Source organism: Amblyomma maculatum, chromosome 1 (genome assembly GCF_055883805.1).
Source record: "Amblyomma maculatum isolate TAMU_Amacu chromosome 1, ASM5588380v1, whole genome shotgun sequence".
NCBI lineage: Eukaryota > Metazoa > Arthropoda > Arachnida > Ixodida > Ixodidae > Amblyomma > Amblyomma maculatum.
Genome location: NC_139344.1, coordinates 23,601,989 through 23,623,278, shown reverse-complemented (window position 1 = coordinate 23,623,278; position 21,290 = coordinate 23,601,989). Strand labels below are relative to the sequence as shown.

Here is a 21,290-nt window from a genome sequence, read left to right as displayed (position 1 = left end):
ATGAGTTAAAGAAGGCGTTGTGGCACGAAAAAAAAAAATACACATTGGGAACAAAATGATGATCGGTGATCCTCCTTTGGGGGTATCTATAAACATTCGTCCAGCAATTTTTCCATATGCAAGAGACGAGAAGAAGACTAGTTTCCCCACTACGGGTTGTTGATCGATTTTCTCTCGCCTTATCATATGATCTCCCGGCCTTCCTGGTTAGCTCAGTTCTTACAGCAACTACCCCGAGAGGCAGTGGTCCCGGGTTCGAACCCTGGACCAGGAAGTTTTCTTGAGCCACGAAGTTTTTGAGAAAGCTGTATATCTTCATTCTGTATCCGTTTGGCTGCGCTTTGATGAACGCTAATGAGGAATTACTCTCTATTACAAACCAACTCTATCTTGAGGAATTCCCCTAAACATTATATCACGACAAAAATAGTAAACTATTTTTTTTTTTAATCCCTAACTTGCAAAATGCACATATGGCGATTTTGCAGACATTTGCTTTGTATGCAGCTTGTATTTTATTGTATACGCAAGAGCGCTTTAGACGGTTTCGTGATTGTGCTGTAAGTTCTTGCATGTAATGCGCGTCAAATGAAACGCTCTTGTCACAGCCCAGTTTAAAGATGGCTGTACCCAAAAGCAGTAAACTTCAGTGTGTATATATATATATATATATATATATAAGCCAATGACCGCGCAAGAAATGCACACTCATTTAAAGGCTGGTCCTATCATAAACCATAAATACATATAGAAAATACCACACGATATATGTGCTGAAGTGACAGCAGTAATGCACGACTACTTCGATTAAATAGGATCGCTGTTAGTGGGTTATCTTGTTCGCTGATGTAGATTTAGGGAGACCTACTTCTGTCGAGAGAAGGAACTTTGTCGCGTATAACCACTTTGTCAGGCGGTCTGATGGATCGTTTTCAAAATAGGTTGTTGGAGCAACTTGAAATTTCACTCAGAATCGGCATGCGCAGAGGCTTTTTTCCGGATAGGGAAATTTAGAGTGAGCAAAATTAGTGCAAAAGAGGTAACCTGCATAACGATGTATAAGGCTTCCGAGGTGTTTCGTCTCAACGACACTGCCCAATTTTTAAAGAACCTGCATAAATGAAAACACTTTTGGCACATGAAGAACAGCTGACCATGGTTCGAAGCGCTGAAAGGTCGCTTTATGGTAAAATAAAATGTTTTGGGAAAGGGGGCGACGGAACTGTTCCTGTTTCGTTCATCTTGCCCACGCTGCATATCTCCAGTGACGCCTGTATCAGTGCTTCCGTCAGCCTCGGTAACGTTTTTTTTCCTTCTCTTCGATCATCACATCGGCTATGATTCAAGCGGAATTTTTGCGTGCCGCTCTTGAAGTTAATTGTGTTGGATAAGTCCAGTCAGCAGCATAGTCACAGAAGCTAACCATTAAGCATTTTTGGCTTCTGGAAATGAACCAGTGAACGGAACAGCGGCCAAAAATTCGGCCGAACGCTTGTTGTACGTCGGTTTAAGATGACGTAGTATAGGACAGGATTGGATAGCGCAGAACACCCAGCAGTGCTGGACTGCTCGCTCCCTGGAAAGTGACGGCAGCCTGGAGCGCGTCCGCATCGTGCAAATTACCCAAGCTGTGTTTCGTATCGCGAAGCCTTGCCTACCGCTTGCTCAGCTGTCGCCACCCGGTAGCATGGGCGCCGGATTCAGCCGCCTGATCGCGTGCAGAAAGCGCAGAAGTCTTGCCCGAGAAGGTCCAGTCTCTTACCATGTATCCACGCAGTCCATCAGTGTCCCTTCCAGCGGTGTGGCAACCAAGAAGAGAAGGACCCCGTCAGACAATGTTAGAACCCAGCCGTCTCAACGAACCGCTCCGGAGCGGACGACAATCTGCAACCCAGCAACCCCAGGCCTTCCGGATGATCCGACTGTTAGCAACGCGTCCACGAGAGCCCTCGACACCGCAGTCCTCGCGCGGGACGACAATAGGGACTTCAACTGCTGGGGCGCTCTTCTGCCGTGCGTTAGCGCTTCCTCGGAGGACACGAGCGCGTCGACAGAGGCCGTCAACGAAGATCAGTCGACAAGACCAGCCATAGTAAGAATTTCGATTTGCTTCTTTTTTTTTTTTTTTTTTTTACTTCTCTTTGGCACGCGTAACTAAGTTGTACAATTAAGAACAGAAAGCTGGGCGAGTTGATTGTCTCGTGTTGTTGTATGAGGTAACGCCCTCGTTTTTTTTTTCGCGCTGTTAAAATAATTGTAGAAAATTAGTTGACGCTGAACAACAGAATTGTTGCTTTCCTTATCAACATGCAAGGCTAGTCTGAAAAAGTTTATTTTTCTCTGGTGAAAACTTCGTTTTCGCGAAAATGGACCAAGGATCACAGATAAAGCACACAGCAGCGCTAGTGTGGATGCTTATTCACTGTTAATGTTTTAATACTTCTGAACTAAACTTCCAACTACGCCGGCTTGAAGTGTTGCTGGAAGTCGAATCGGTGAAGCAACTGCTCACCATCACAAAGTCGCTGACGTTTTCTGTGATACGAAAGCGTTTTGAGCTCACTCGTATAGCCGCAAACAGCGTCGTTGTGCGATACTGTTCTAAAATTATGAATAACGGTTAATGGCGCGATAATCAGGTCGTTTCTCTCATTCATTAAACATGCATCGTTAATATTTTTTTTGCAATAACAAGCTCTAAGATGGCCTCCAGTTGCGTGAAGTCTCATTGCGCGAATCAGTGCCAGGTCACCGTCAACTGTCTGCGCGAAATAGTAATGCGTAGCGGCTACCATCAGAATGTATCAAGGATATGCTCAGGACTTTATTTCGGAATCACCTGCATGATAGCCTTCTGACTGATTGAGACACAATAGCACTACGTTGTGCATGCCCTAGAGCTATATGTAGTAAAATGGGCCATCGGCAAGGGCCACTGTGCTTTGCACTTCTAGCAAGAAACAGATCCTATTTCACGGTAATCAATATGCTTTTTTTCTTAACTTTCGCTTAAGAGCAACCTCACGTGAACAATGCCTAGGTACCGTTCCTTCTTTCCATCTTTAAGCGGTACGTAGCCACAGTGCTATAGCAAGAAAAGCGCGAAAAGCAGACTGTAGTTGAAATAACGGGACTTGTCGCAATGACCTAGAAAGTTCTGCTGCGTATAGAAGCCAACATTCAACATTTCTGCAACCCACGTATAGCGGAAGGTCAGATCTGAATTTAGCGGAAGCAAATAAGGCTACGATTGCGCAATTCCTCTAACGAGGAACGAGCACATGTGTGGGCGAGTTTTCTTTCGCGACCATCTCCTACATTCAGGTGCGACTTTTTTTCAAGTGCAACGTGAAAGCTAACTTTCGAAGTGCTGATAACGCAGTGTGCCCTTAGGGCAAAGCTACACTTCTTATCGCGGTACTTCCAAAGAGATACGCGGCAGGTCCGGAAACCCTGGACCTTAGCCACAATCACTGGGCGATAAAGACAAACACATTTCCACGCGTATCGCAGTCTGCATTATTTGTGCATCGAGTAAACCCTAACTTGTCATATCTACCGCATTTTATCGAGCCACCACTATATATTGTAACGAGTACGAGGCAGCGAACACTGAACGGACCAGTTCCACACAGTACACTCAGCTTTGTCATCTTTTTCCTCGGTCCCGAAAGGAATGCGGCATACACCCCCCCCCCCCCCCCCCCCTCCCCCCTCAGCGGCCTGGCCTCACTTCCGCAGGTCGCTGTTCCTAGTTTTCCCGACGGCTCGGGGAGCGGGGGCTCGGCGAGCGGCCAGTGCGGTATGTAGAGGGATGTGGACCGCGTGCCTCTCGGGTCCGAGGAAAAAGAGGACAAGCTGAGTGTAGTGTGTGGAACTGATCCGTTCAGTGTTCGCTCTATGCATATTGGCCACAGGCGTGCAGGACAGAGGCCGGAACTCTGGCGACTGACCTCGGAGGCGGCGGCTGCCACTGCGGTGGACTGGTGTTAAATCCGTGCTGACTCTCGGTTGCCCTTGAGGGGTGGAACTCAGCAAAAGGGGAAATCTCACCCAGCACCTCCACCAGAAAATGTAACGAGTACAAGGCAGCGAACACTGAACTGATCAGTTCCACAATATGACCGGGTTTTTAAGTTGGGGTATAGCACGGCGGCAAATACGAATAGAAACTGACCACCGTGTGCGTGTGTTCCGTTCAAGATATCGTGCCTCCCATTCCACCTGTTTCTTTCACGACGGCCGTGTTAACGCTCTTTTTATAGCCTCATATCATCAAAAAAATCGAAGCCGATTTGCGTGGTTAACAATTTCAAGGAGGCTTTTTAGCCATGTTTCACCAAAGCAAACTTCATTCATGGCTCTTCATCCGCTTCATCCATGGCAACACTCTTCCGTTCTGTTTCTATCTATTTCGTGCGGTCGCAGAGTGGGTCCACTCATATTACTAGACTTTATACTAGCACAACGTCAGGTTTGTCGCCTCTCTGTTGACCTAAACAGCGCCCAAACTTTGTCGCGTAAGTAGTGAGTGGTAAAAGCGCGGTTATGCCAGGATACACGTAGCGAAAGCTAAGGCGTAGCTTGGTTAGCCTTGCCTAATCTTAATTACAACTCCAGGTTAGTGTGGTTGCCTAGCTATGTTGCTGTGACAATAAAAAAGAGACGTTGTTTTAGACAGGGGTGCCCGTCTCGCGGCGGCATGTTCACGACGTTAAGTAGTTCGGTGCGTTGTTCCTCTGTTTCCTGGGCGATTCGTTCCCTCTTCATCTCGTTCCGATGCCTATTCCAGACCTCTTTCTGCTTAGCAGACTTGTCATCCATACTGCCGCCTCAGCTGATTTCGGCGCACGCGAGCTCTCCTTGTCAATCCTGCGACATGCTATCAGGCATGCGACACAGCTGGCGAAGCGGGCGAAGTTGAGCGAAACCATGAGGTAAGCGGTGTGACGTCATACCAAACGGCTGCGGCGGCGAGCGCGCGGCGTCCGGCAGCTACGCCGGTTGCTAGGCAACGGCTAAAGGTCTTTGCCTCCTCGGAACACCGCCACAGCGAAATCGCAAGTTCTGGAATGTAGCTTTCCCTACAAAATTTACTGTAAGGTTAGTGCTTGCTTCACAACTACGTGTGGTTCCATGCGGTGAAAATCAACATAAGCATCACATTACGAGGGGCGCAATAAACATTTATGCGTTTGCCTGCTCTGTCTGAAAAATCATTGTCTTTCAGCCAGCCACTTCGTGGAACTTGCGGATGCCTGCCGAACGAAATTCTCGTGCGCGTTCATTACGTCTCATGAATCTTAGCGTGAATGTATGTACTGGGTAGTACATACATTCACGCGGGGTAGTACATGAATGTACTACCCCGCCGGGGGGCGCAGTGGTTACGGCGCTCGACTGCTGACCCCAAGGACGCGGGATCGAATCCCGGCCTCGGCTGTTGCTTTTCGCCTCCATCGAAAAGCAAGGCGCCCATGTGCTGTGCGATGTCAGTGCACGTAAAGGAACCTCAGGTGGTCGAAATTTCCGGAGTCCTCCACTACGACATCTCTCATAGCCTGAGTCGCTTTGGGGCGTTAAACCCCACAAACCAACCATGAATGTACTACTCGAGCCCTGCAGCAGCGTAATGAGCCTTGGTAATGCGTATTCCGGTCATACCATGCAGTTTTAAGTGTTAAGGCCCAAGAAACCTGTCATTTTATTGCGAAAACATTATTAGCCCCTTTACGCGAAAATCTTTCTGGTGTTTTCAGCACTCGATAGTAGATATAAAGATGGTGGCAAGTGGGACGGCCGTAAAATACAAGTAATTCGATCAAATAAACTGACCGAAATTAGGCTTCGAATCAAACTCTCTGCGCTCCAGGCGAACGCGCAACGCAGAGGCAGACCACGAAGAGCGTTTTCTTTTCTTTTTTTTTTCTTACGTGGTATTTATTGCACTCAGTGAGTCAAATGCTACACGTGGTGAGCCAATATTCATTAGACACAAGTGAGTCAAACGTATCTAATCAAAAATCAATTAGCTACACTTACGATGGTTCTTATCATTTCTCTTCTTATTTTACAGCCTGAGAACTCTCTTCAATGGACTTGCGAGGACTTCGCGCGATACCTGGCCTCGAGCGCTCATTTCTATCCGCTTCACTCCGTGATGGACCGACTACAACCGATCAAGCAGCAGCTTCGCCGTCTGGGTGTCGACATGTACCAACCGTGCACCAGCGACGGGTGAGCTTTTGAAACTGTAAGTGCCGATCCTAGATCTCGTGTGCGTACGGCTGCGCAGACTTCCTGCTCCGACTGGTAATGTTTTGGCCATGAATAACTCCGACTGTGAGCAGTCTTACAAGGTGGGTTCATCAATCTCGCCCACTACAACCTGGGTGCAAGACGGATCGCCCCAAACCCGTTTATTTGTTCTCCAGCGTGTTGCCTCCTCCTGTTGTGGTCCGCATAAGTAATCCGATGCTTTACGAAACAAAAATGTGCTGTACTTCACTTCATGACAATATAAATACATCGCAAGCACCACGTTTTTGTCAGTTCACCACATCTCATTTTCGCGCATCGATTCGCTCAGGCAGGTCAACATGGCATCGCTGTGAGAGTCTTGCAGTTCGTGGCAAACTTTGCCTCTTGCCTGACGCGAGGCAGATTTTTTCTCCTCTTTCACAGCAGGACTAATACTCAGCTTCAACGGCTTCGCCGACTTCACAGCAGGCGATTAGGTATTGCTAACAAACCTCTTTTTTTTTATCTTGTTTGATTTCCGTTTTCTCTTTCGGTGATGATTAAAACTTACTCGCATGAAATCTTCCATATTAAAAGCTAAAATTGTTGCATGTATAATGAATCATCCCAATTATATATAAGCAGGGCGTTGATTGAAATATAAGGCTAAATTTTAGGAAAGGCCACTTTTTACAAAGTTTGGAACGTATTAATTAAAAGTGCTCAGTATTACAAAAATCAAAATATTTTCGACTTGAACTACAGCAAACACAAAAGCGTGAAAGAGTTATTTCAGCTAAAAAAAATCCAAAACGATACCTCTCTCAATTTTACTGACCCAAGGAAACATGAAATATTCTTGCATCGTTTCATTTAAAAAAATGTTTTAAAGCAACAACGCAAATACAATATTGTAAAACATTTACCATTGCAACTTCGTTTCACGCTTCATTTAGAAGTTTTCATCTTCAACCAGCGTTTTGCTTCTAGTCGAAAATTTGAAGAACCCTTACATGAGGAAAAATTTTAGAGAAAAATACTTCGACGAAAGACCTACTCACCGAAACCCCAACACGCCTAATATTTTAAAAGGAATTGGTGATGGGGAGGTTGCTTTTGGGGTCTGCGACATTTCGCTTGGAATGGCCTATACGTATACGTAGTACACCGCAGGCATAAGTAGCTGCCATCAGCTATGGAAAAAATTCCCCAGGGAATACACGCGCAACTGAGAATGTCTGTTTGGCTGGCGCATGAACCTACGACATCTCGTTTAAAAGTACAAAGATTGATTTTCTGTGCTTTTCCGCTTGGCACACTTGGTAAGTTTTATGTGAAAATAACGTCAACGTTTGAAACGATATGCTATTCTTGCTTTGCTGTAATGAATTACGTGTTAGGTGAGGTTTGTTAGAGAGTGGCAATAGCGATAACATTTTTAGTCTCCAGTCGTTGCATTCATGCTTATGGTTCAGTATGACGCTTCAAAACCTCGTTGTCCCGTTGGCCCCTGTAATCACCGCAATATGTTAACAATATATCCAGGCCTCACTAGTATACGAAATATGAGTAGCCGCGACAACATCGTCATGGTATCCGCACACAACATCGACAGTTTTCTTCCGCGCTCCTCAGCTTTGGGAACGCTAACATTGCGAACCACAGGCACGAGTGCAGACTCCAGAGTGCTGGTCCGCGTCTTATGTTACACAGTCGGCACTTTTCACCCCTCTTTCCAACTACACTACTGGGCACCGACACTCAATGACCCTCAGCGCTGCGTACTCTTGAGTTCGCTTTCATGAAATACTGTGCAGTGCATTGAATCACGGAACGATCTTGTCTTGTGCAGGAACACACTGTGCTGGATGCTTCAGTTTCAACCAGTCTGGAACTGCATCCTCAACCCACACGGCCCAGAACTAGTTCAGGAGAGGCCGGACGAGCTCTCTTTTCGGACGCTGCACTTGCAAAACCGTACCGAAGTGGACCCTGCGGAGACGCTCACGTCCGTCTGCCTTGCACTGTGGGTACTCTCACATCACCGCTGCATTACCAGCCTGCACCTCAATGGCGTTGTCATCTCTCCTTGCTATATTCCTGTGCTGTACGGACTCTTAAGGCTTCACAACGACTACGTCGAAGTAGCTGTGGAAGGAGGCAACCCTGTGCCTCACGGACTATCCAGGAATTGCGTACTTGAAGCGTTCCGGTCCATGCGTAAACTACGCGCCATCAGACTTTCAGGACTTCATCTCACTGCTTCCGCTGGATATGACTTGTGCACACTGGTTTCGAACAACGTGAACCTTAAGGTTCTTGACCTTCGGCTCGTCAAGACAAACATCGAGGTCACGTCAAGCCTATTCGAGGAATTAGCAAAATTGGACTTCTTTGAAGAATTTTACTTTGATGTTTCTACGGAAGAACCTCTCAATACGTATGAAGATCTGATCCCTGCGGTTCTGACGTCAATGGTCAGGAAGTTGACGCTTAATCTTAATTGTGGCATGAGTCCGTTCTTTAAAAGTCTTGCGCGAAACGAGAGACTGCGAGAGTTGTGCATCGGCTACCCTGTCATAACCTTAGATTCGTTGGTAGCGCTGCAGACGTCTTTGATCCAGAACAACACGCTCAGATACCTCAAAGTCCCTGTAATATTAGACGAAATGCCGGGAGGCAACATCGCGCAAAAGGCGTTCGCAGATATCGTAGCAAAGAACAAAGGGCTTCAGGTACTTGATCTCTCTTGTTCATCCTTCAAGAGCGCTTCGCCCAATGCTGTTCAACTGTTCAGCAACGCTCTCAAGCTGAACGTGTCGTTGGAAAAAATCTACGTCTGCGAATGTCATCTGAATAGTTCCGACGTCCGGTGTCTTATGGAAGGTTTGTCACCAGACTCTCCTCTGAAAAACCTGTACGTCGGGTGCATTGAAGATACTCCCCTGGAGCGGGCCCTTACAATCCGGGCCATGGTACAAGGGCACGGATGTAGCAAGGTAATTGGCGTCGCAACGACCGACTGCTATGTCCCCCTTCAAACTTTTATCCTGCCTTCCTAATTTATTACTTAATGCGCAGCACAGCACAAACAATCGTCAAGGGGGGGGGGGGGGGGGGGGTAGAATAAGCTAGATACACTCTGAACATGAGTAAGCTTATAAGGGAGTGTAAAAAGAGAGTGTCATATATGTCCTGTAGCGCACTCTATTGTAGGGGCACGATATTGTCCGCAAGCCCTCACGTCGATTTTCACCACTAACTACGAAATGCTACATTTTAATTTGGCAACAGAAAGATAGTTTCTTTTTAAGTAACATTTATTTGACTTAGTTTTGAAATGAAACCTTTAACCGTTGCACGTTAAATTTTTATGTCATTAACTTGAGGACATAGAAACCTCATTTCACACCTTCGTAATTGCTCCCTTTTTAATCCCTTATAGGTTTTTTCGTGTTTAGAGTGTATTATTGCGACGTTCTTGCTGCATATATGTCTGTCAACACCTAACCACAAGTGCGCCCTTGGCACATGCGAATTCAATTTCCGCTCATGTTTGAATGAAACTGCAGTGTCGTGTACTTCCTAAGATGAAGTTTTCAGCTACTACCAAAACCATTCGAAATCAGAATAAGATGCAATAAAATTTTAAGGGCAACTTAAACTCGACACTTTTATTTATTTATTCAGGCGCAATTTTTTTTTTTTGCTAAGGATCGTAATATTGACTACCCCTTACGCATTGGGGGCCATGGCAGAAATTCGTCGTAGTGTACCTTCGAGGGGACAAGACTCTGAATTTGTTTTTTTACATATTCTGATCAATAAGTACCATCCAGGAGGGCAGTAATAAAGTACAATATTGCAGTGCAGGTAATAACAATAAATTCAATGAAACGAGTCAGTACGCGTTAATAAAAGGTTATTGCGTCCCCTGCAGAAAACTGCAGAAGACACGAGAAAATTGAAGTGTGAATATATTAGTGAGCCAGATATATATGGCGTGAGATTGTTCACATGAGTGTGCTAAGTTTAGCAAACTATGCAGAGATGAATGAACTGTGATGAATTTATAATAAGTTGGTGAATGGAAGTTATGGCAGTCGAAGTATGGAAAATGCGGTTTTTATCTCTCAAGTCTTCAGCAACCATCAGCGCCGACGGAAAACCTAGTATTTGATATGAACCTAGGATACGACGCGCTACTCTCCTTTCTCTGCTAATTATCCAAGTTTGCTCACATTTTAAACTATAAAAGCAAAAAATTTCCATGCTGCGAAACATTCCAGTTTCTAAAAGGGAATTTTGTATGGGAGCAAGATGTCAAATGGAACGGTCCCCTCCGGGGGGGCGCAGTGGTTACGGCGCTCGACTACTTTTCCCAAGGACGCGGGATCGAATCTCGGCCTCGGCGACCGCTTTTCGATGGAGGCGAAAAGCAAGGTGCCCGTGTGCTGTGCGATGTCAGTGCACGTTAATGATCCCCAGGTGGTCGAAATTACTCCGTAGCCCTCCATCACGGCATCTCTCATAGCCTGAGTCGCTTAGGGACGTTAAACCCCACAAACCAGACCAACCTTTGAATTATATTTTGATGCACAATAAAAACGTAAATATGCAGACATAAATTATGATAATTTTAATCTGAATGCCTCTTATCCTTTTCACATTAGAGTTCGGTAAGCTATGACGCCGCCGTTAACGCCGTCCTGCTTTCGCTGTTTAAGCATGTTAGGCCACCACGAACAGGAAACCTTTTGAGGTAGTGGAGATGTGTCCGAATTCGCGACTATGGGAGTTCAAGGGATTGTGCTTAGGAATCTATACCGTTAAGGATCCCGTGTAGCAGAAAATTCAGCGTCGTTGGCCGTGAGCGAAAAAATCTCGATGGAAGCAAATAGTTGCTGAAATTCGGAAAAGGGTCAAACGATGTTTGAATTGACGCCTAATTCTCAGTGAGGTTCCTGTGACGAAATGAAAGTGCTGAAGCTGAAAAGTAAATTGGTTTAATTTTAGTTACGCTGTGATTTGAACCCAGAACTTTTGGACTGCGGGACGCGTTGGTTCAAACTGAAAAAAGGTGGACCTATTGAATGCGTCGTGCTTTTTAACTTAGCGGTCGGTACTCACGAGCATGGTAGCTAGGAATAAGGTAATCATTCGAAGTTAAGGCGAGCGCTAAGGACGCTGAATTCGTCATTCGTCGTTAAGGATAGCTGAGCCCTCCACATTGCTGTCGGTAGACAATGAAAATAAAATGAAGACGTTCACTGCGGAAATTAAAGGCGCAGAAAGTGTTTCACCTCTCGGTACATGCCTCGACTGTGCCGTGTGGGAGAAGATGAAGGGGGGAGGGGAAAAAACGAGAGAAAGAGGAGCTGTAGCGAAGAGCTGCAACAGACGCTTTTGTACCCCAGATAGGCATGTTGAGCTGAGGCCATGGGACGAAAGCGGCAAGAGAATGTTGAACTCCGAGCGGAAAAGGTTGAGGCGAAACGGCAAAGGCAGAGTAGTTTGGACCCAGAATTTAGGAAGAAGGAGGCGAAAGTGGTTAGGGCACTTTATTGCTGAACCCAAGGATGCGGGATCTAATCTCGGCGGCGGTCGCTTTTCGGTGGAGGCGAAAAGCAAGGCGCCCGTGTGCTGTGCGATGTCAGTGCACGTTAAAGAACCCCAGGTGGTCGAGATTTCCGGAGCTCTCCACTATGGCATCTTTTATAGTCTGAGTAGTTTTGGGACCTTAAACCCCATAAACCAAACCGAGTCAAACCTTTTTTTTTTTTTTAACTGAATACATCTTGTATGTATGCAATCCTCGGCGTGCCTCGAAAGTCTGCTTCCGGTCACACTTACTGTGTCGTTTTCATCACGCTCCGTTCCTAGTTGAAAAGCGAGTTTTATATATAGTCTCACTTTCTTTCTCTCTTTCTCAGAAGGCAATAAGAGGAAGGGTGTTTCGGCAAGCACATTGAATGCAGGCAATATAATGTGCAGTAGCGCCTGAGAAGCAGCGTCCGAAGAGGACAGCAAGAGCAAGTCCTTCAGAAATATCTAATCTCGAGCTTAGCCAAGCGAAAGATAATTCAATTTTGGACGAAACAGCTGGAGAAACGGACGGCCGGAAGCGAATTCCAGACGTTCCGAAAATTCTCTAAGTTAGGCGAAACCATAACCTCCTTGGGCGAAACGAGGCCAGGAGGAAAATTCGCTCGTACTCAGTCATCTCAAGCCAACGCCGCGGCACTGCGCACTCAAAACGATAATTATAGTGCCCGTAGCTAGTTGTGCACGTGCGATACTGCGAAGAAGCCATGCCCTTCATGCGGCGACAATTTCATTTATGACTCTCTGTGCACTGAGCGGTGTCGTATTCAGTTGTCGAAACCGCAACTTCCGCATGCGTTTCTCTCCCTTTTTCGTCCTTGAAGGAAGTTCTTTGTGTCTCAACGAATGGTTTCCCGCAGGTAACCGTCGTTTGGCGCAACGACGAGGTGCCTCTTCTTAGGCGCACCCTCGCGGACCTCCGGCAGCCGGCCTTTCGCAAACTCTACATCCGCGGAGGTGCTGTTTCTCCAAATTCCATGGTGCTCTTTTTGGGAGCACTGCGCAAGACTGAGGCCACGCTGCACACGCTCTTCATTGACACGCCGGAGGTAATGACGCCAGAAGGAGCGCTGGCTTTGGCGTCACTCTTCGAGAACAGCGTGGCACTGCGCAAGGTGGCCATTCTTTACCGCACCGCGGAGGAGACCTCTGTGATGCTTCTCAATGGACTTGCAAAGTCTCGGTCCCTCACAGTGCTGGCGATCGCCCGCTGGCACCTGGGTGGCCTGGTTCCTCAAGCGTTCGAGGCCATGATGGGGAAGAATAAGAGCCTATTTCAGGTGATAACCGTCGTTTTTCAGCGCAAAGAATACGACACACCTCGCTGCTTGCATGCAGGGCAGTTTCTGCCTGTCTTTTGCTTATGCGTCAGCCTCTATAGCCATTTCAGCCAGATGCAAAAAGGGTGCCAAATGACATTCTGGTCACAATGCAAATTTGTGTACAAGCTGTGCTTAAATCCGAATTATTCTTATGATTGCAGTGAGTTTTGGCTGTTAAAAACAAACTGTTAAAAACATATTCAAACTCGGGAGGAAACCGGGTTAATATTTTTAAGACTGAGAAGCTCACGTCGTCTGTTAACATGGGCACGCTCGAAGCTGCGCGAACTTCAACCACGTTTGCGCGCAGCTACTGCGTAGGCTGTATTGAGCCGCCTGTGATTTAGATATCTAGCCCTGAGGTACAGTCTTTGTCAAAAGTGTAGAGCCCAGGGAGTCTGCTTCTGAGCCACATCGCGGGGCTTGTAATGCATTTCTAGTGTTCCAAATCTCATGATAGTAAGAAGATTTTTCGTCCTGCCCTCTCCACTGGGGAAGACTTCCACAAATGCTAAATCAGCGCCACAACAAGGCTCAGAAGCAGACCCTCTGGTTTATGCACTTTTTACAAAGGCTGTACCTCCTGTAAGTTTACCCACGGCTTCAAAGAGCCGAAAAGTCGCTACCTTGAGGATCAACTGCTCGGTGCATGTAACAGCTCAAGCCGCAGTTACCTAGACAGGTTTAAATTTGCTGCAGTTGGAAATTATGATATCATTAAAATCACATTCGTTTCTAACAGGCGCGCCAATGAATCAATTTGTTTTACTTCGTTCGAAAGTCCATAAATTACACTTGGAGCCATGACAATGAGAGAGAGAAAGAAAACCGTTCAAGAAAAGCAGAAAATTTAGCCTGCATTTAGAATTCGCTGACATGCTATTTTGCGCAGGAAAGAAATTTGAGACGGAGCTAAAAAGGTGTGGAAAATGAAAGAAATAGAAGTATGGGGAGATAGAATGCGGCCATTAAATGCGCACCAAGGTGCACCTTCAAGCAATGTTAAACCATAAGTGATGAGATGCACAGTCCGACAAATGTGCTTGCAAGTTCACAGCGTGAAAAATGAGAGAGGGTGACATGCAAGGTGAAATTAAAGCTTTCAATACGTTCGCTGTTTTTTTTTTAATCATCATCGTCATCATCAGTCTGACTATGCCCACTGCAGGGCGAAGGCCTCTCGCATATTTCTCCAATTAACCCGGTTTTGTGCTAGCTGCATCCACTTGACCCCTGCGAACTTCATAACCTCACCCGCCCACCTAACTTTCTGCCACCCCCTGCTACGCTTTCCTTCTCTTGGAATCCAGTTTGTTACCCTAAGCGACCATCGGTTATCCTCTCTTCACACTACATGTCCTGCCCATGCCCATTTCTTCTTCTTAATTTCCACTAGAATGTCGGTAACTTGAGTTATTTCTCTGACCCACTCTTCACACTTCATATCTTTTAATGTTACCCCTACCATTTTTCGTTCCATAGCCCTCTGCGTTGTCATCAACTTAAGTAGAACCCTCTTGGTTAGCCTCCACGTTTCAGCCCCATAGGTGAGTACAGGTAAGATGAAACTGTTGTATAATTTCCTCTTGAGCGATACCGGTAAGCTACTAGTTATAATCCGCGAGTGCTTGCCAAATGTGCTCCATCCCAATCTTATCCTTCTTGTTATTTCCCTTTCATGGTCCGAATCTGCGGTTACTACCTGTCCTAAGTAGACATATTCGCCTACTACTTCCAGTGCTTCACTACCTAACGTAAACTGCTGTTCCTTCCCGAGGCTGTTGAACATTACCTTAGTCTTCTGCATATTCATTTTCAAGCCTACCTTTCTACCTTTCCTGTCTAGGTCACCAATCATTCTTTGCAGTTCATCTCCTGAGTTCCTTAGCAAGACGATGTCATCAGCAAATCGCGGATTGCTGAGGTATTCTCCATCTACCCTTATCCCTAACTGCTCCCATTACAAGTCTCTAAATACTTCTTCAAAGCAAGCTGTAAATGGTATTGGGGAGATCGTGTCTCCTTGCCTAACACCTTCTTTATAGAAATTTTGTTACTTATACAGAACTATGGTTGCTGTACAGCCCCTGTGTATATCTTCCGGCACTTTCACGTACGGCTCGTCTACCCCCTGATTTCGCAATGCCTGCTTGACCGCCGAGGTTTCTACTGAGTCAATTGCTTTTTCGTAATCAATGAATGCTATGTATAAGGGCTGGCTATATTCCGAGCATTTTTCTATCACCTGATTGATGGTATGGATATGATCGATAGTAGAGTACCGTTTCCAAAAACCTGCTTGATCCTTTGCTTGATTGCAGTCTAAGGTTGTCCTGATTCTATTAGCGATTACCTTAGTAAATACCTTATACGTAACAGACAGTAAGCCGATTGTTCTGTAATTTTTAAGGTCCTTAGCATCCCCTTTCTTATGAATGGGGATAATGGTTGCGTTCTTCCGTGGTTCCGGTACCGTCGATGACACCAGGCACTTCGTATATAGGGTGGCCAGTTTTTCTAGCACGATATCCCCCCCGTCCTTCAACAAATCTATAGGTATTTGATCCTCTCCAGCTGCTTTTCCCCTTTTCATATTTTCTATTGCTTTCTTGACCTCGTCCTTCATCACTGGTGGAACGTCTGACGGTTTATCCTGCCGCCAATCTCATTGCGGTCCTGACTACTTTGGCTACTGTAGAGGTCAGTATGGAACTCCTCGGCTACTTTGATTATCCTGTCCATATTCGTGATGACGTGGCCGCCTTGTCCTTTAGCGCATACATCTGATTTTTGCCTATGCCTAATTTCTTCTTCCCCCCTCCCCCCCCCCCCCCCTTAGGACTTTTGCCGTTCTTTACAGCATGCTCAATTTTCTCCATGTTATACTTCCTTATATCGGCCACTTTGCGCTTATTGATTAGCTGCCATATCTCTGCCAATTCTATCTGGTACGTCTGTTTCATTGGAAGCTTTCATACTCTTGCGTTTCTTAATCAGATCTTTCGTCTCCTTAGACAGCTTACCGGTATCCTCTCTAACTATCCTACCGCCTACTTCTACACCGCACTCAGTAATGTATCTCTGAAATTATTGTTCATTGCTTCTAGGGTAATGTCGCCATCTTCGGTTAGAGCTGAATGTCTATTCTGTAGCGAGATCCTGAACTCTACTGCCCTCCCCCTCACCGCTAATTCGTTCATGGACTTCTTTGTTACTAACATGTTGCGTTCCTTCTTTAGATTTAGGCTAATTCGGCACCTCCATTCTCTGGTCACTGCATACGCAAATACGCAAAAAGAAAGTTTAATACGTGTATCTGTCGCCTAAGGCAGGCTGAGGGGCCTAAAACACAGTATGGGGAGAGCGCCATGCAACGTTCACAGTAAGCACTCCTCTACTTGTGTGTCTTGAATAATATAAAAAAAGCAGGACACGTTGAATAGTGTCTGTCGTACTGCAGTTGTCACCAAAACGGCATCGCATGTCGTTTGTAAACGCAGGGTTCAAGCGAAGTCAGTGATTTAGAGTTTTCCGATGGCGAGGATATCTGGGAGGGAGTCGCGATCTTAGATGTGGGTCGACTGAGTGAATGATGGGGCGTTTTAGCTTAGCGTTTTATTCCTTGACAAGTGTGCATTAGGAATAAGCGCACTAAACCTTCTGTCTAATAATCTAAACCAGTTCGGAAAGGGAACAACTGTGTGACCTCCTATATTCGACGAAATTTAACATGAACAAATACTTCATACTATGTGCGGTCACAGTACGAAGAACTGGGCGCCGATCATTCATAAAAACACTTACTCTTTTTCCGGGAATGCTGCTCTCTACATGAGCTATGCGCATAACATTAGACTGCGGTGAGTCCGCTTGAATTTGCCAGAAAAATAGCCATAAAATTTATAGTGATTATAATCTTGCAGTGTAGTGAGTCAAGTGGTCTGTTTTTCAACATGGAACCGTTGTCAGACTCTCAGAGAAGTTCAATAAATTTGCTATGCAGTGCTCTCAGTGAACCACTAAATGAACGTATAACGAGCAGCCGTTGCACGCAAACCTATTTTCTCTTACTCCATTTCATCGCGGTTAGCCCACGAAAACGTGTATGCAGAGTAATTTATGTCGCAGTTACACGAGCGTGCTCTTTTCTTGAGAAACGCAGCTTATAATCGACTATAGGCGCTAGCTTTTGGTTTGGACATTTGATTTTGGCTCGAAGTGTGAATTTATTTCGCACCTGTGACTTCTGCGTTTTGCGGACTGAATGCATCTCTTTCGTACTCTGTTATGGATTCTCACAAAAGTTTTTGTCTGAACGCCAATTTTTGCAAAGTTTAGAAAAATCCTGCGCGCAAGCCCCCTCATCGCTTAGCCATGAAAGAGCACCCTAAACTCGTCCGGTCACGTGTCCGTACGTGGAGCACATTGACCTGTTTCATGGCATAAGGAGCCCCTTGCTGCGGAGCTCGGCTGCTGTACTCGCGAACTTGGGCGATTTCAGTGAAAGCGAAATGCAGAACCCATTCGTGTGTAGTGCGATATTTTTACACGTTTAGAACCCCCACTGCTAGAAATAAATTGGAAGCCCTCCGCTACAACGTCTCCCCCTTCCCCATGATGGGCAGCTGTGAGATGTCAAACCGCACAAAACAAGCGTTTATCCTATACTTTTCTAGTCTCTGTGGACCTACCATGTGGATCACTGCAACCCGTCGTCAAAGCGCAGCTCCCCCACATGATGTGCTAAAAGGTGTCGTGGGACATCTAGATGTACTAGTGATAGTAAATGATAAATGTTTGGCGTGGCCAGTTGGAAGGCGCGATCTTAGCGCGCTTAACAAAGAACGCTAGCTAATGCACGCTTGATATTTCTTGTGAAGCAGATTCGGACGAACTAAGGGTGTTGTCCGGTAAAAACGAAAAACAAACCAGATATAAGTTCGATGAGATTTCAAAGTACAGTTGATTTCGTGTTTGAAGTCGAAGCCGAGAGTACAGCTCTCTTCTTTCTCTGGCGTGCATCCCGACTCTGCATGATATGGGAGATATTGTGCCGCGACGGTAAATGACACTAACGTCGTACATCTTAGCACCGTTGACCTGTAACTTTTATATGCTGTAGGTGGACCTGCGAGAACCAGAAGATGTCTTTTTATTGCTTGTATTGAAGAAAGGAAAAGCTTAGGTTGGAAAGAATAAACATATGGTTCTCGCCACCGGTCCGACGTGAGCTCGGTGTAGGACATATGAAAGAGTGTATGCACAACATTGAGCTCGGCGCCTCCACCCTTCCTTCATGTTAGCAGCTGCGCTCAACTCAATCGGTACCTGTGTGTACTGCGTCCACGTCAGCACCTGCAAACGTTTAAAGCTCGTCGGCTCGTATTTAGTGTGGGCTGTGTTAGACAGTTGACTTTTCCTTCACCGTTGAGTCGTGTTTGCCGTGTGTCGCTCTGTGTAGTTCCTGCGTCTTGTTAAGGTCTCATTGTCGCTTTGTTTGTGCTCGCAGCTAGACATTCTGCGAGACGAGACCAACGCGCACCCAACCTTCTACGAGCGGCTCGCGCACATCGTCGTGAGAAGCAAAGCCCTGCTCGTCCTCCGCATATTCGACGGAGCCCGCCGCGTGCGGCCCTTCGACATGAGGGTCCTCGCACCGCTCCGCTGGCATGAGATGGCGCTACGAAGGGCGCTGCACTCGATTATATCGGATCGCAAGTACGCAGCCGCCTGGTTTCTCTTCGACAAGATCGAGCCTTTCCAGCTCGTCGGTTGCTTTCTACAGAGCGACAACAGTTGGTGGCCAGGATCTTCAATGAACCGACTGGAAATCTCCTTCGAATCAGCCAGGAGCGAGCTTCTGCCTTTAGCACTAATCTACGATTGCATTCCCAAATGTCCGACCCGGCCTGACCCCCAGGAGGAATTTGAACAAGTATTCGACAGCTGCCTTCATTTCGTGGAGGATTACTTCAAGACCAGCGTTAGGGGGTTGAACTGAACACGGCATTCTCGTCTTTGACTTCAATCCGGAGACCCAGTACCCAGCATATTTGCATCGGTTCGCTTGTTCTTTGTATACTGCGTTCAGTATTTATCTTTCGGACGAGCCATGTAACCTTTCGTGTGCAAACTGTTTTATTATGAGAATGAAGGTTTTAAATTTATGACTGTGGTGTTTTTGCAGCAGGTCAGGACATTTTTCTCATTTATATCTGGTCTCTCTGAATGAAGAAACCTCTAACAATAAAAAGGAATTGTACGCAGTAGAGACCTAAATTTGTGTAAGACAGGTCGGAGTCTTGCCGAAGGTGCAATGCGTAATTCTCGCACATTGACGTAGAATGAATAATCGGAAGCAATAAATCAAAGCCTGACGTAGCTTCATCCCGAATTTCGTAAATAGGTGCGGAACGTGCGAAATTTGTGTTTCGTCGGAAACTGTGCGAGCAGTAGATACTTGCTGTAAACCTCCATATCACCTGATCGCGAGCTCTTATTTAGTTTGGATGGTGCCTTCTCTCCGATTCCTTTCAAACAGCAACAATTTATAAAGTTTTTCATCGCAACTCAGATGAGGCTGTACATTTCGAGCCCATGTGGTGCTCTTACTTAGTTTAAAATTATTTCGGAAGATCACTGACGAAATCACGAGTTTTCGCTAATATTGCTCTCTAGGTATTTTCTTCGCAGCAGTTACACTAGAGGGGAACACTTACAGCATCTATAATAGAGAAAATATTAAGTCCTTTAGCAGCAACTCTACCTCTGATGCCGACATTGATAACAGTGCAACATTTTTAGAACCCAGCAAGGTCGCAAGCCTTTCTGTTTTTGCTGTATGTCGTCCATTCCTATGAATCCCTTAGTGTCTGTCTGCTCAAACATGAGGTATTCAAACGTTCACCTAACACGGCATAAAAAAAAAGAGAGAGAGAGAGAATGGTTAAGCAGTGCTTCGCGGCACCAGCACTTCGCTCGTAAAAGGATTGTAACGTTATCTGGGATTTGCAAAAATATGCAAATAAGTCAATGCTGTTACATGGTTCAACGATCTGTGGTTACACTTCGGGAAAATCATGCGCCTGTCATAACTCGAGGTGGGGCATTCGTTTCATTCGCGTTTAACGGGATTGCTCGCGCAGCGGCAACGAAAGGAGGCAGCAGTTTTATTTTACCCAGTTTTAACCTTGTTTTAAATGCACTTTCTTTTAATGGTTAAGCCTTACAATACGCCTATGTAAGACTCAGTGTCGCCACTTTACTCGCATATTTTGGCGTGACGTATGTCGTGCACTAGATAATGTTTGCCACCCTTACTTCTTGCCCATCTTGTAAATAAAATATTTCCCTCTTCCGAAAGCAAGCATTTTTTTCTTGCAATAAGCCAAGGTAACCTGCGCCGGTCCAAAGCGTTCGGGGAAGACCAAATTGCGCTCCTTGCTTCGGTCAGTGCAACCTTTAGTTGCAGCGAGTGCCACACCCACCAACACATTTTAGCTATGTGAACACACTCAGTAAAACCGACATCTCGACTAGTTGGTACAAAATGAATGAAAAAAAAAAAGGAAAGTAAGCGGCAGCGTTAAAGCCCGTGTCACAGGAAACCCGGCGTCGTTGGCGTCGCCAGCGAATACGTCTTTCATGACCGATTAGTCCGAGTAACCTTAAAGTGTCGAAACAATTCAGGCAAAGGTCTAGATTACGTCGAAATTATTTAGGAATTACGTATAACACGGGCAAATAGGAATATTAAAAAATAAATTGGTGGTTAATTGGGGCGCGGCTATTGGGAGTCTAATTCGGGCACTGTCGTTTCGAGACGAATACGCTGGCCCAAGTTTGTTAGATGGGGGCTTAGTGAATGCCTTGATGTCTGACAGCGGAGTGCCTCGAAAACACAGATGCTAACTAAGTGTATGCTAATTAGGAGCTAGTATCTGAGTACAAATCAGCGTTGCTATAGAAAGCAAATACTGTTGTGAATTTTAAAAAATCGAGAAATATGCGAATGTACAGATTAAAGCTAGTTGTTATGCGAGTCGATCGCATTATAATCAGATGGTAGCGAATGACAGGCAGGAAAGACAACGAGGTCCATTAATGCTAACGCATTCCACTCTA

At 45.9% G+C, this 21,290-nt stretch overlaps 1 protein-coding gene across 2 annotated transcripts; it reads left to right on the top strand.

Moving 5' to 3' along the window:
• The first annotated feature begins 1,265 nt into the window (after positions 1–1,265).
• Positions 1,266–20,528, top strand: LOC146201943 (uncharacterized). Of its 2 annotated transcripts, none has more exons than XM_084587865.1 (5): positions 1,266–2,092; positions 6,077–6,237; positions 8,093–9,239; positions 12,705–13,124; positions 18,676–20,528. In XM_084587865.1, exons 1-5 carry the CDS (start codon positions 1,688–1,690, stop codon positions 19,165–19,167), a joined length of 2,625 nt encoding a protein of 874 aa, XP_084443991.1. In that variant the 5' UTR covers positions 1,266–1,687; the 3' UTR covers positions 19,168–20,528. The 2 variants fall into 2 exon arrangements, with proteins under 2 accessions (XP_084443991.1, XP_084443992.1); XM_084587866.1 differs by having other exon boundaries at positions 18,680–18,885.
• The last annotated feature ends 762 nt before the right edge of the window (positions 20,529–21,290 follow it).